We start from the raw sequence: 14,988 nt of genomic DNA on the forward strand, positions 1-14,988 counted from the left end.
GCCACATGCTGTGTACTATGTCTGCAGGGAGTGACTTCATCAAATTATACTTTGCAATCGGATTTAGCAATAAGGAAATACTCATAGTTTTAGTCCAGAATCACCATATCATCATAAGTATCCGGACTTTGAAGAGACATTGTTGTGAATTGGTCTATTCAGAAGAAAACACCGTGACAATTTGAATGAGGTGAGAGCTTTCCTGCATCAGGAACTACAACGCAATGGACAAATGCAAGGATAGTGCTGGTTACATCTATGAGACTTTAATCTCATAAATGTGCAACCTTTTTCTCGTTTATTACCCCTGGGTCTGTATTTTTTTTTTTTTTAAATACTTGGCTCTAATACACTGTGGTACTTCTTTCTTTCTTTCTTCCTTCCTTCCTTCCTTCCTTAGCTTAAATTGTTCATGCAGCAAAACCGACAAACCAAGACAACCTCATTGACCTCAAGGTGGCACTATAACAACAAAGCTACATTTTTGCAATTATCTTGACAACAACTAAATTCTTTCACTATTTTAAACTGTTAATTATAATGCATATTTGCTCCAATAAGATCTTAAAATAAGATAAGATAAGATAAGATAAGATAAGATAAGATAAGATAAGATAAGATACAAAAATAATTACTAAAACAATCGCAATATAGGGTAATATAAGAAAACAATGAAAGAAATAGGTAACAATAACAATATATAATATAAATATAAAGTTATAAATATAAATATGAGTTATACACTGTTGCCCATAAAGGTGGAATAATTTTGTATTCAGACACAATTCTTTTTTAACTGTGGTTTCATTTTCATTGAGATATGTTTGGAAGAGGTTGATTAAAAAATGTTTTGAGAAGATATACACTTTATCTGTCAAGAATAAATGACGCTGTCACAATCATTGCATGGAATAGAGGAAATAAATATTTTATTCTGGACTCAGTCGGAGCTTTACCTGTTTGCGCATTATATCCATAGTCTGCATGATGCAGCGTGGCATGAGACCGTGGTTCCTGGCTAAGATCATCGACTGCTCCAGTGTCACATTAAGGGTACATCTGCAAAAACAAAAAAGTAAAAAGGTGTTACAGGCGCTGTGTTTACCTCTGTAACACAAATACTAATGGGGTTGTCCATATGTGCACCTGCTGGACACCTGGAAGTAGAAATGAATTCTGAGCAGTAAAAGCTTTGAGGTTGAGTGGTGAATGTCATCCACTCTGCACTGTGTTAATCTTTACTACAACTGACAGTCTGCTGGTTCTACACAAGCAGTGTAATAGTGTTGGCGAGGCGCCGGGCTGACCTCTGCATGCCTGTACCACACATGGTGATGTGGCAGGCTCCCAGGCGGTTGCACAGCTCGGAGGACACACACAGCACGCTGACACCTGACGGGTGGCCCTGGGCGCTCGGCCGCATGTTGATGTAGGACTGCATTAGTCGACAGAGATCGTCCAGCGTGTTGAGGGGTCGCAGCAGCTGTGGAGGTCGGAGCAGAGGGTCAGTTGTTTAATGGACTGACAACAACAAATTAAAGTACACTATGGCAAAGATGGCCATCTTACCAAGTCATTCAGACTACTGATAAGTGTTAAAATCTGTGACAACAAACAACTTGTTTCATATGTAGTTTCTTCAGTTTGGCAGACAAGGTGACGTTGAATATTACAGTATTGTCAAATATACATAAATATGAGAGAAATAAGTGTAAAATAGTGAAAAAGTAGAACCAAGTGAATACTGCCAAATAATAAGGCAATATTAATTAAATTAGAATAAAGACTTTTTTTTAAAGTAGAATTGTTTTAAACCCAATTGAAATACTGCTGAATAAAAGAGTAATATCAATTAAATTTGTTTTTTTTTTAAATGTAAAAAAAAAATTTGTATTAGAAACAAGTGAATACTGCCAAATATAACAGCAATATTAATTAAATAAGAATGAAAGAAAAATGTAAAAAATGTGAAAAAGTACAATTGTTTTAAAACCAAATTAAATACTACTGAGTAATAGAGTACTATCAATTAAATTTGATTTAAAAACATGTAAAATAAGTTACTGCTAAATAATGCCGTCATATGAAATAAATAAGTAGATGTGAATTAGAACCAAGTGAAAACGGCCAAATAATAAGGCAATATGAATTTAATTAGAAAGAAAGAAAAAACATTTAAAAATGTGAAAAAGTTGATTTGTATTGGAAACAAGTGAAATACTGCCGAATAATGCAGTCATATCAAATACATTTTTCAGAAATATTATTCAAAAAATAAAGACTAAGTAGATTACTGACTTGTTAGGATGGCGCACCAGCAGAAATATGGAAAAAAACCACGAAAAATAACACAAAGAGGTTCAACTCTTTGAATTGGTCTTTTGCGAGACAATGGAAACCTGAGAATAAGGCATTCTATGTTCTATTCAGTTTTAATCACTGGAATCTAGTTCAGCTACAGTCAGTTCGGGACACTAGAATTGTCTTTCTAATCTAATCATCGTCGAGTTTCAATATGTTTATAATGTTTATAAAGTGCTGAGGTTAGTTGGAGTTAATAGGGGAGTCTCGGTGAGCTAGTGGAGGGTTTCCAGTGGACACCAGTTCATCTTACTTTTGAAATGCTTGGTTGGAGGTCTCTAACTTCAAGGCCCAGTATCTGTGCTTGCATTTATATTCAGTCACAACATTATATAAAAAATGGACTCATGATCATCAAGAAAGAGGATGTAAGTTACACACAAAGACTGTAATGTAAACTGCAATGAGTCAGAATAACTGTATATTTACCTGGTCTATCTTCATCGCTGTGGTGTTTGAGTCTGTCGGGAGATTGGACTTCTCCAAATAGAAAGCCCTGTTGGGACCAAAACAGATCTATTTCAGTTTAAAGTTTTCACCCCTGACTCACCCTGTGTGAGTGCTGAGTCATCCAGTATCTAGAGAAGTTCACTCTATAGAATATGCAGCTGGTACAGTACATATAACATCATTTATTGATGTTGCATTAGTCATTTCCAGGGAATTTACATCATGCACATACTAGAAATCATGGCTGTATTAATAGGCTACTGAAATACAAATGCATCTCAATACATTAGAATATGATGGAAAAGTCAATTTCCAGTAGTCCCAACCAAGTATTGAGTCATATAGATGCATATAGACATACTTTTCAGACGCCAGCATTTCTATATTAAACATACTTTTTAAAATTGGTCTTATGTAATATTAATTTTTTTGGAGACACTGAATTTTAGGTCTTCATTAAATGTAAGCCATAATCATTATAATTAGAAGAAATTAAATAAATTAAGACATGAAATGTTTCATTCTGTGTCTAATGGATCTATATGTGTATATATATATATATATGTTATTTCCACTTTTGAAAGTGGAATTGAATTACTGACAAAAATAAACTTTCTATGATATTCTAATATATTGAGATGCACCTGTATATTCATCCTCATATGCAGTTCTGTAGAATTGTTTATCAATTGAAATTGCGTTATGAGAGCTTTTACAGTTGTTTTTTTAAATAAAAAAGGCTATGTTTTTTGTTTTTCTAAACATATTTCTGTTCATCTAATCATATCTTTTGCACATATACTACCTGAAAAAATGGATGATTGTGTTTATTATTCAGGCAGAGATGATCAAAAATGAACTGTATTTTGAAAAGTAAGCTTGTTTAATAAACCAGTTCAACATGAAGTGGTGGAAGAAGTATCTAGATTCGTTACTTCAGTAAAAGTACTAATACCACACTGAAATTACTCCACTACAAGTTAAAGTCCTGCATTCAAAACTTACTAAAGTAAAAGTACAAAAGTATCAGCATCAAAATGTACTTAAAGTAAAAGTACTCCAATGGACCAACTCAGATTGTTTTATATATTCCAAATATATTGTTTGATCATGATTTTTGATGCATTTATGTTAGCATTGAGGTTTTATTTTTTTTAAATAATTTTTTATGTTAAATCTCGACCTGAAATGTAACTAAAGCTATCAGCGAAATGTATTGGAGTAAAAAGTACAATATTTGCCTCAAAATGTATATATATATAATGTAATGTGTAATGAGTAGAAGTATAAAGTTACATAAAATGGAAATACTCAAATAATGTACAAGTACCTCAAAATTGTACTTGAGCAAATGTACTCAGTTACATTCCACCACTGCAAACATGTTTGTAAGCTGTCTGTAAAAGCTACACATGCCGGTGTTTGTAAATGAAATCAAAAAGAGTTAGTTAGTCAGCGTGGGACACAGATCCAGATCCAGTTCTCACCTTGAAAATAGTTTAAGGGAAAGTAAAAAACAGCAATGGTAGCGTAGTTTCTGCTCGCTTACGCAACACCACAGGGAGAACTCTCCCTTTAAGGTGAAATATATCCTGAGTGCTAGTGAGTACGCCACTGGAGGGCTGTGATGCAGTGTAGCATAGCGTACCTGAGTCTGCGGTAGTAGGCCTTGACCTTCTCTAGTGAGACGGCATTGGTGCGCTGCTGGAACTCCTCCATGGCTGCGTAGTCCTGCTGGGACACTCCCTCCGGACGCTCCAGGGCTGGATGAAACAGGCAGGAGGTGTTCAGATCAACACTCATTTATATTATCACACATTTAATGGTCTGAACTTTAACCAGCACATTCTCAAACCTCATCATTATACTAACTTGCACGAGCATGCACATCATTTTAATATTAACTCCGAACACCAAACCCATCTGATCTTTTCAGCTTTAAATCCTAACCTCGAAACATCTTTCTAAAGTGAGGATTACCCAAAAATCTCCTGACTATAGAGGGTTTTCTGTCCATATGGTGCACACAGATATGTCCACACACAAACTTCAGCATCTGCAATACCACAATAATTCCCCCCAACCTGCAGGAAAGACTATTCCCCAGTAGGTTGCAGTGTTCATCCACAGATCCACACTTCTGAAGCTGCGTTGCAGCACTTTATACAAGTACATGAGAACAATATGAGCTCTCTCATTGGGTTAGTGTTCCAACTGGCACTTGTCTACTAAAAATTAATGGCTATTTGGCAGACAGGCATGATGCATAACGCTGTGCACTCATACCAGGCCAGCAAAGACTGATGGAGAAGTAGAAGGTGTATGGCAGCAAAGGAGAATGCAAAGGTAGAGTGTCCTAAATGGCCAATAAGGCTTTAATCTAACCTAATATAAGCGCATAAAGCTTTTAGGAAATGTGAACGTGTGAGAAGCTGCATAATGTACCGGGAGTGTTTTTAAACATTGTTTGATACAGATCGTCACAAAAAAAAATCACACCATAATCATGTCAATATAATTTTCAAGGAAAATGGGTATAATGTTTTATTATTTATTTAGTTAGTAATTTTTTGTGTTCAATGTTAAACTTGTGTTCCAGACCAGTATTGTGTTAAGTTATACTTGTATGTGTATCCAGTCCCTCTGTCCTAGTGTGCTCAGTCTTACCTCTGGTGAAGAGGACGGTGTGGAGCTTCAGGCTGCCTCCGTTCTGCAGCCGACTGGGCAGCTCACTGAAGTGACAGCTGTCCAAGTACAGGGTGACCCTCAGGGCCTGCCGGCTGCCCTCCACCTGGTAACACACTGGTGTGTCTGCAATAAATATTCACAGACAGCAAAGATGTAAGCGGCACTGCACTGTTAGCATTATGGCTGTCTGAGCCACTCAACAAATGAAAATGTGTGAATGGTGAGGCGCTACGAGGTTATGAAGTGGCTAGAGGTGGGAGGAAAACATTGTTACAGCATAGTATTTGAATATTTTGTGAGGCGATATTATATTGAATTTCGACAATTTCATTTTTTTTCTTGAGGCCATAGCGGGCTTACTTTTAGGAATATACTGAAGATACTGGTATCATATGAAACTAGAAGATCCAAGGAATAAAATAACTCTGCAAACAAAGTTTCATTCAAAAAAATTCAGAGCAGTGAAGGTTAAAGTTGAGGAAAGTTTGAGAAAATGCTGCAGTTGTTGTTGTCCATACATGTTTGATATCCGTTCAGTTTGACTGAATATTTCAGTCTGTGGGTTTGACTCTCATTGACAAAACTATTCTTGATTGAATTTAATTTTGTGGACACAAAATGCTGTTAAACAGTTAAATCGCAATATGTTTTATTGCAATACTCGCCATATCGCAAAATGCTTAAAATCACAATAATATCGTATTGTTACCCAAGTATAGTGATAAAATTGTATTGTGGAGCCGATACGCTGATTCACACCTCTAATAGTGACCTTTAAGTACCCTCTGATATGTTGTCATAGACTCTCTACGGGGTGAAGTTAAACAGTTTATTTCACACAATAATACAGTGTGAAATAATGAAGTTTTACACTGAACAGAAAAAAGACACTAGTGGATTGTGCTCTGTCACTATTAATGTCATTACGGCCTATATATATATGTCAGAAGTTGATGTCACTAAAGACATATATCATCAATCATTTCAGATCATGTGCGTTTTCACCAAGCAGGATTTCATAAAACCACAGTCACAGTATCAGAAACTCCATCCTGCCAGAACCGAAAGTGGAAAACTCTCTGTGTCTCCAGCATTGCCTGAGTTTTGCTCTGACACTGCCACAAAGTCCACACAGCAATGGAAAAAATGACAAAAGTCCATTTAAATATAATAGCAGTAATTACCTGTGTGCTAGTCATTTTGGGAAAATGTGCAAGACACATACTGTTATGTCTGCGTGCTGTTTAAAAATAGAAGCAGCTCTCAAATACGCTGACTAAGACTTTTTTTTTTCAAAAGCACCAGAATTAAAATCTTCTACAATGTTACAATTGCACTTAGCAGACACTCTAAATCCAAAGTGATGTACATCTGAGAGTTCATACAACACAAGCAAAGATCTGGTCAGAAGAAGTTTGAGTCCAGCTTGTCCAACTTGTCTATTATTATATTACATTTTTATCAGTGGTTTCCAAAAATGTGCTTTCATTATCATGTGCAATATATCTGTCTACTACATCCTGCCATGTCATCAGCACTTTACTCCTTAGACACTTTATTTTCTATTGTTATATTTATATTTACATTTTTTAAATATTGAATTGTTATTGTTACCTATTTCGTTCATTGTTTTTTTCTTATATTGTCCTAGATTGTGATTGTTTTTGTCACTTTGGAGCAATCTGGAACCAGAATTTCCTTCGGGATGAATAAAGTTCTAACTTATCTTATCTTATCTTACCTTACAGGTGCATCTCAAATTAGAATATCATAGAAAGTTTATTTATGTCATTAATTAAATTCAAAAGGTGGAAATAACACATTATATAGATCCATTACACACATAATGAAACATTTAATGTTTTAATTTATTTAATTTCTCCTAATTATAATGATTATGGCTTACATTTAATGAAGACCTAAAATTCAGTGTCTCAAAAAAAATATTTAATATGGAAATGTTGGCCTCTGAAAAGAATGTCCATCTATATGACTCAATACTTGGTTGGGGCTATTTGACTTGAACACAAACAAAACACCACTAGTAATAATTTATAAGTTTACCAGACTGTGGCAAATGAGCACTTCTCAGAAACGGGGAAAAAATAACCTTTACTGAGCAACCTCTTGGGTCAGCACTCCTTTCTAGAGAACCCATCAAGTCATAATCCTGTGGAATTGGCTATGAAGCTTTAGGCTGAACTCAGAGGCCTCAGACTCTGTGGTACTTACACAATCCTACCGATAGCTCCCAGCTTGCTTGAGATGCCATTAGCAAATCAATACTGTTCAATGGACACTGCCGCCACAAAACATGTTCCTGCACGCAGCAGTCTGAGCAGAAAATGCAACTTCACCAAAGCAGTTTGGTTAAAGTGTTTGAGATGGGGTGTGCTCGCTGTACAGCTCTGGAAAAAATTAAGAGACCACTCTCACAAATGTTTCTTAAATCAGCATCTCTACATCTATGGCAGCCAGACCATTCCAGTGTTTGTTCGATTCCAACACAAGCCTCCTCATTCTACTTAATGAGACACTGATCAGGGGATCACCTGAACCAAATCTTATTTTATGAGGAAGATTATAAAACCACTGCTGTGATTAAAGATTGAGATTATCCCACCAATAATGATGTCTAAACTCTTCCTAAGTTAAAATATTAGTGTTGTGTTGTTTAAAAATGAATATGAACATGTTTTCTTTGCATTATTCGAGATCTGAAACACTACATCTTTTTTGTTATTTTGAGCAGTTGTCATTTTCTCCCAATAAATGCTCTCAATGGCAACATTTTAATTTCAAATTTGAGAAAAAAATGTTGTCAGTCTTTATAGAATGAATCAAAAATATTCATTTTACTCAAATGCATATCTATAAATAGTAAAACCAAAACTGACCATTTTGCAGTGGTCTCTTTGGTATCTTTTTTTCCAGAGCTGTATGCATCTCTATCTGTTATACGCAATTAATATAAGCACAGTATAAATCACTAAGTCAATATGTGCATGCACTGGTTTGCAAGTTCATGCAAAATCTATGCAAGTGTACATAAATACTTTCTGCTACAGAGCATGGACCTAGAATAGCAAATCCCTGCTTCTTGCCACCTAAAATGGGAAGTGCATGTTGTGCTTTTCCTTTGAGCAGCAATCTCTGCTGGCCATATTGAAGCTGCTGAAAAGAGAACTGATTCAGGATGCACTCGTTCTTTGTATCCGCTGGCTTTAAGGCACCTGGTAGCCGGGAGCACCTTCGCTGAATACAAATACTGAGGTTATTAAAGACATAAATAGGCACCAGGTCTTAAACTTTATATACACAATCATATCAACAACCCGGGTGCATGCTCAGTTAAAACCTGTTGCGCTGCACTATTGTATTCAAATGCTTACTCTGGAATACATGTTCGACCTTGAGTAGTTCAGCAGGTAAAAAGAAATGCAAACCACACAATCAATTTGCCATTTTCATGCTCTACTACAGCATATACTGCATTTTTCGCAAGAATATTAAATGTGTTAAATATAGAGCCGAACCGATATATCAGCTGACTGACATTATCGTCCGAAATTGGCCTATTAAAGGTGTATCCATATCTATACAGCGATATCAGCATGTATGTTTTCTGATATGGGCCAATATCATTATTTTACACAATACATAACACAAAAAACAATGCTTGTGGTGTTGTAAAAATTATGTTAGCTATTTATTTAAATTGTCAGCAACTGACTGACACTGAACATACAGAACTGTTTGGTTTTGTCTGTTTTCTAGGATATCATTTCTAGAATTGGTTGACAATACATTGTATGTGTAATGCATAATGCAAAATTAATAAAGATATTTATTTAAGAAAGCAGCCTATCTTTGCATTGTCAAATTCAATGCAAAATTGGTGCACAATTCACATAGAAAAGGTCTATTTTCATCCCAGCTCAAAAAATCATAGAAATTCATATCAGCTGCCATAATGGTTTTCGTTTTTGTCCCTCTAAAATCTCTCAAAAATTCAATAACGGTCGAGCTCGAGTTAAATGTACTGTTTGTGTATATTTATGGGTGCTTCCATCATATATGTGTTAATATTTCATGTGTCTCAGAGCAGCACTTGAGTGTAAATGAAGCCCCTCACAGGCTGTCAGGAAGGGACCGTCTTATCTGAAATACAAGGACAACCAGGACTAGAAGAGACTGCTCGCTCTGCCCTTGTTTAAGATGATTTATAGTGACATTATAGTGTTGTTTTAGCTCCCTATTCAGTCGCTCTCCACTGAAAAGAAAATCAAATCTGCAACGGTAAAATGGCAATTTCACCCTCAAAAGCCACCATACATCCACATAATGGAACTTTATTCAGAGTTGGAGGAACCATACAGCTGCTCATTAGCAGCAGTGAGGTTTGAATGGGTGCAAAGTCAGTCTTTGTTGATAGAGTCTCTTACTTGCGACGAGACACTCATCCTCCAGTTGCCTGAAGAACACAGTGACTTTGTCCAGGTCCAACAGGGCTGCCTTGGTGTCTTCCAGCATGGTGCGCTCCTCCTTCTGCCAGGGGAGAAAAAGAAAAGCTCAGAAGTCGCACCAGGAAGACAGTTTTGATAGTCTGAGGCCATGCAGGAGAGGACAGCTGCAGAAGGCCATGAAGGCCCAAGACTAGGGATGGGCGTTAGGAAGAAGCCTGCCAACTCGAGCGTCTATAACATTAATGATCAATTAATCGATTAATCGATGCATGCATACATGGCGAAAATAATATATATATACAGTACTGTGCAAAAGACTGTTTTGATAAGGAACGCTTTTATTTTGAAAGGACGAAAAGAGACTTCCTGTCGATCATAAAACTAACTTTATGTTTTTAAGTGAGGTGATACCGTAAAGATAACGTCAAGGAGTTCAGTGTTTTATGTTTTAGCCCCCGAAGAGGCATGAGGTTAGTTTTCACAGTTATCTTCATATTCAAATGTGTTTTGTGTTTAAATACGTTTTGGGTCAAATTAAACCTAGTGATTCATGCTGGCAAGCTTTGATACAGTAAGCTAGTTTTGCTCAAATTAATACTCTTGTATTTCTCTGTGTTTTATAATTGTTATTGCAACTTTCAGTTTGCCAACTGTAGCTTTATCCAACTTAATTCTCAGATATTGGCTTATTGACGTACGGCCGCAAAACTGAACGCTCGGCCGTGTTTCAGTTCAGTGATACTGATTCACAGTAAAATTAAAATAAAAAAATACACAGACAGAATAAAATTCCATCCGATCGGCCAAATTCTTAACGACAATTAATCGATCATCATCCTCACCAAGACACATCAAAAAATAGATACAAAACTGCAGGTGCATCTCAATACATAAGAATATGATGGAAAAGCCCATTTCCAGTAGTTCAAGTCAAATAGCCCCAACAAAGTATTGAGTGCATATAGATGGACATACTTTTCAGAGGCCAACATTTCCATATTAAACATACCTTTTAAAATTGGACTTTAATGTTGATTGTAATATAAAACATTTTTTGAGACATTGAATTTCAGTTCTTCATTAAATGTAAGCCATAATCATTATAATTAGAAGAAATTAAATAAATGAAGATATGAAATGTTTCATTCTGTGTGTAATGGATCTATAAAATGTTTTATTTCCACTTTTTGAATTGAATGACTGACATAAATAAACTTTTCTACGATATTTTTTATTTATTGAGATGCACCTGTACATTTTGATGTTGGCTTTTAAGACTTTTAATTTTAAAAGAAATAGATCCAACAAAACACATCAACTTGCGTGTTTTGTCACGTGAAAACAGCAAAAAAAACTCACCAGGTGTGGCGCTAGAGTGGACTGGAAGTGCATGAGCACGCCTATGACGGATATCTGCTCCAGCCACTTGCGACTGGTCTCCTTGCCGTCTTCCTGGTACTCCCCGGCGTTGTTGTACCGCGACCGCAGCGCCGCCAACAGCTGCTCGGCCAGCGTGCACAGGGCGCCCGTCGCCGCCTGGCAGAAGATCACATCTCGCCGCAGCTGCAGAGACGTGTCTGGTGTTGGAAGAGTGAGACATTTTGATATCAGGGGGGGAGATTACGGGGAAGATCAGAGGCAGGAGAGGGTAAAGCATCCCAGCCTCCCTCTGTAACCTTCTTCATTACATGTGTCCTGGAGTTGCTCCAACACATATACTTTATTCCATTAGCCTGGAGCCCCTGAGAGGACATCTCCCATTAACTAGCACCATATGCCACTGTGCTCAGTTCAAAGTGACTGGAGCATCATGTGCTCTGACACCGGCCCTCATCCCTGTACAAACACACAGAACAACTGGCCTCGACCTGGAAATATGCCTGATCTGGAAACAATCAGAATATGCTGAAGACTTCTTAGGACAATTTGATCATACTGGAGACTATATACATTTAAACATCTGCTTTATCTTCTGTAATAAAGCAGCAGATGCAAGGAAATTAAAACCTACTTGCAAAAGGCCCCTTATGTTTGGCTGTTTTTTATTAATACAGGCGTGGAGATGCATTGTTTCAAAGCTAATGTGACACACTGGGAGAAAATAAAAAATATTACCTCATTAGATTTAAAGAAAAAAAAAATTCAAAGAGTTCCTGACATTTTAAAGAAATATGTGTCTTATAATTTAATAACCTTTGAAGATGTTTTAAGGGACTGCAGCTGTCCTGGTGCAGAACTGGCTGAATTTTCTTATGATGGATGATGTAATTTGCTCTAAACTGTTGGAATCATTTAAAAGACTCCAGTTATGAGACGCTTCCTGCTGCTCGAGAGACTAAATTCTGATGAGTGATTGCACAGCCCGTCTTGACAACTCTTCTGGTGATTTCATGGAAAATTAGCCCTGGGTTTAATCTACTTTAATGATTAAGCGGCACCTTGCTCTGAGGATGAACTGGTTTCTATGGAACATGTTACTCTACCTGTGCACTTCAGCAGAGCCAGGAGAAGCTGGTTCTTTCCATCTGTGGAGGCAGGAGAGAAACAAGAAGAGATGACTGACTGTGACTGTATGTGATCACATGTACGTGTCAGCTTGTGTGTGTGTGTGTGTGTGTGTGTGTGTGTTGCACTAACCATCCACAAATCTCTGCAGGCTCTCCACCAGGGTTTTGATAGAGCTTGGCAGGTTCCAAGGGTCCTCCTGGATGTTTTTGTGGATAATATAACGACAACGAACCGTCCAATCTTCTGTTTGTCGGAATTCTGTTGATAAAAAACATTGAATGTGTGTGAGTATGTGTTTCTTTTAGATTGGAAAAAATTACAGATTACAGATTCATTTGGAATGAAAATAGACACTTTCTGTGTGGATTTTGCACTTATTTGACTATTTAAATGTACTATGAGTAGTATGTGATTGTTGAAAAAGACTGGAAAATGATTATTGAGGCTCATTCTTAAGTTAAAATAGTATTATTCAGAATCAGTCAACTGCTGACGATTTAAATAAAGAGTAAATTAAAATAAAATAAATAGCTAAATAATACTGTATGTTGCTAAGCAGCTAATGGTCGAGCATTTAAATTAAAAATAAATTAAAAATAAATAAAAAAATTAAAAAACAGATATAAAAATAAAATAAATAGCAAAATAGTACTGTATGTTCAGTACCAGCCAATGGCAGACCATTTGAAAAAAAATAAAAAGAATAAAAATAAAAACAAAAAGATGAATAGAAATAAAAAAATAAATAATAAATAGTATGTAAAAACAATAGTATATGGTCAATATCAGTCAAATACATTAATACAAATACAAATGTATCTTTAAATGCCATATTTTGGGGTCACCGTGACTCCTTGTAGTGTCAGTGATTTGGCTGGTTGAACAAACATACATGTGGCCACACACACAGACACACAGAGACACACACACACACACACACTTCATATTACACACATATGAAAGCGTACCTGGTTGGCTGTGGTCAGAGTAAAAGTGCTTGGTCTCCTCGCAGGCCTTGGTCATGACAGATCCTTTGAGCAGGTTGTTGATGGAGTCAACCTGTGTGCAGAAATATTGCCAGGTAATCTTCATCCCTTATATTTAATACATCTTTCTTGCTTTTTAGTCTTGCAGCCACCTCCTTTGCTTCAAACATGCACACTTGCTCACACACACATATGCACAACTCCGTGATAGCTTCTGGCGAGGCTGTTTTAGCATGAACAACCACATGGCTTGTGTTTTCAGGCCCCCTGAGCTGCTGTTTACATGTAGAAAGAACTACAGTCAAAGGACATCAAATGTTGGTAAGAGGAGAAGAAAAGATGGATGGATGTGTCAACGAAACAAGTCCGGAAGAGTGTATGTGTGTGAGGAGAAAGAGAGGGGAGGGAGAGAAAGAAAGAAAGAAAGAAAAGGAGGTCAAGTGAAAGATGAGAGAGAAAAGCAGGATCCTGACTAGAGGACAGAGAGCTCCTGGAGGTAACTCAGCCCAGATGTTGACTGATTACTATCACAATCATCTGTTCCAAATAAGTTGCCAGCAGTGGAGGGGGTATAATCCTGACATGTGTGTGTGTGTGTTCTTGTTTCACTATCTTTCAGTTGCAATCTTTTGGTGAGTTTGGAAGTTCTCCAACACACAAACTTCCCCGAAATAAATGCATCAGTTATTCCGAACTGGATCCCCCGGCACAAACCTGGTTGAAAAGGTGCTCGAGGCAGCCGTGCAGCTTGTCCTGTTTGTCCGAGGGAATCCTCATGTCGCAGGGCAGCTCATCTCCTAACAGCCACAGAAAGAAAAGCGTTGAAGAGAAGTCGCACATTTGGACACCAGCGTTTATTTTCATTTGACCATCTGCACTTCTTAAACACGTCTCCATCCATCTGTTTTCATGTAAATTCTGTTGAATCGCAGGGTTAAAGGCTAATAAATCATTTCAATAGAAAGCCTCATCGTGAGCTATCTAACGCTGGTAAAAAACAAAGTGATAAATAGCAGCCGACACATACTTGGCTCACAGAACACAAATGTGGCTGTGGGGTTATGAAATGTTGTGTCAAAATTTTTATCTGACCGCAGTCACCGCCAAGAAATCTGACAGTATGTCTGTGTTTTGGCGTCCTGAAAGACATATGATCATCACTAAATAAAGAGGAGTCACAATTTGGCCACTGCTGACCAATTCTTATGCAAACATCCATTATTTTCTGTCTTTGTTTGACACTCAGGAAGCATGTATTTAATTCAGCCTAACTCATGTTGTTTATGTTGAATTCACTTTACAGTATTGTCTGCTTGGACACTGACATATGTTTTCTTGTGTTGGCTCTTCATTTAACATTGGATTGTGTTGAGTTTCAGTTTTCAATATGCTTGAGTATAAAGGAGAAAATGTGTCCCTGTAGATGAAAGATCTATGGAAGCCCTGAGTGGCTCATCTAAACTGCTTTATCTCTCTTCTGACTTTAGAACAGATGAAAAAAGGTTTTGCCAGGATAATCATTGGGCCTA

The 14,988-nt window shown here is 37.0% G+C and overlaps 1 protein-coding gene across 2 annotated transcripts in view; it reads right to left on the minus strand.

The window, feature by feature from the left end:
• Window positions 1-14,988, minus strand: part of prex1 (phosphatidylinositol-3,4,5-trisphosphate-dependent Rac exchange factor 1) — a 124,654-nt gene that overhangs the window by 2,593 nt on the left and 107,073 nt on the right. The window contains exons 28-39 of one of the 2 annotated variants that reach the window (XM_059332696.1): window positions 14,174-14,256; window positions 13,442-13,532; window positions 12,603-12,731; window positions 12,449-12,490; window positions 11,325-11,542; window positions 9,945-10,047; window positions 5,479-5,622; window positions 4,460-4,574; window positions 2,791-2,857; window positions 2,615-2,659; window positions 1,308-1,483; window positions 957-1,059 (exon numbers count right to left, since the gene is read on the minus strand). In XM_059332696.1, coding sequence (XP_059188679.1) covers window positions 957-1,059; window positions 1,308-1,483; window positions 2,615-2,659; window positions 2,791-2,857; window positions 4,460-4,574; window positions 5,479-5,622; window positions 9,945-10,047; window positions 11,325-11,542; window positions 12,449-12,490; window positions 12,603-12,731; window positions 13,442-13,532; window positions 14,174-14,256 — 1,316 coding nt within the window. The remainder of the gene's footprint in view (window positions 1-956; window positions 1,060-1,307; window positions 1,484-2,614; window positions 2,660-2,790; window positions 2,858-4,459; window positions 4,575-5,478; window positions 5,623-9,944; window positions 10,048-11,324; window positions 11,543-12,448; window positions 12,491-12,602; window positions 12,732-13,441; window positions 13,533-14,173; window positions 14,257-14,988) is intronic. The other variant, XM_059332697.1, reaches the window with a different exon arrangement.

This window comes from Centropristis striata, chromosome 5 (assembly GCF_030273125.1).
Source record: "Centropristis striata isolate RG_2023a ecotype Rhode Island chromosome 5, C.striata_1.0, whole genome shotgun sequence".
Taxonomy (NCBI): Eukaryota; Metazoa; Chordata; class Actinopteri; order Perciformes; family Serranidae; genus Centropristis; species Centropristis striata.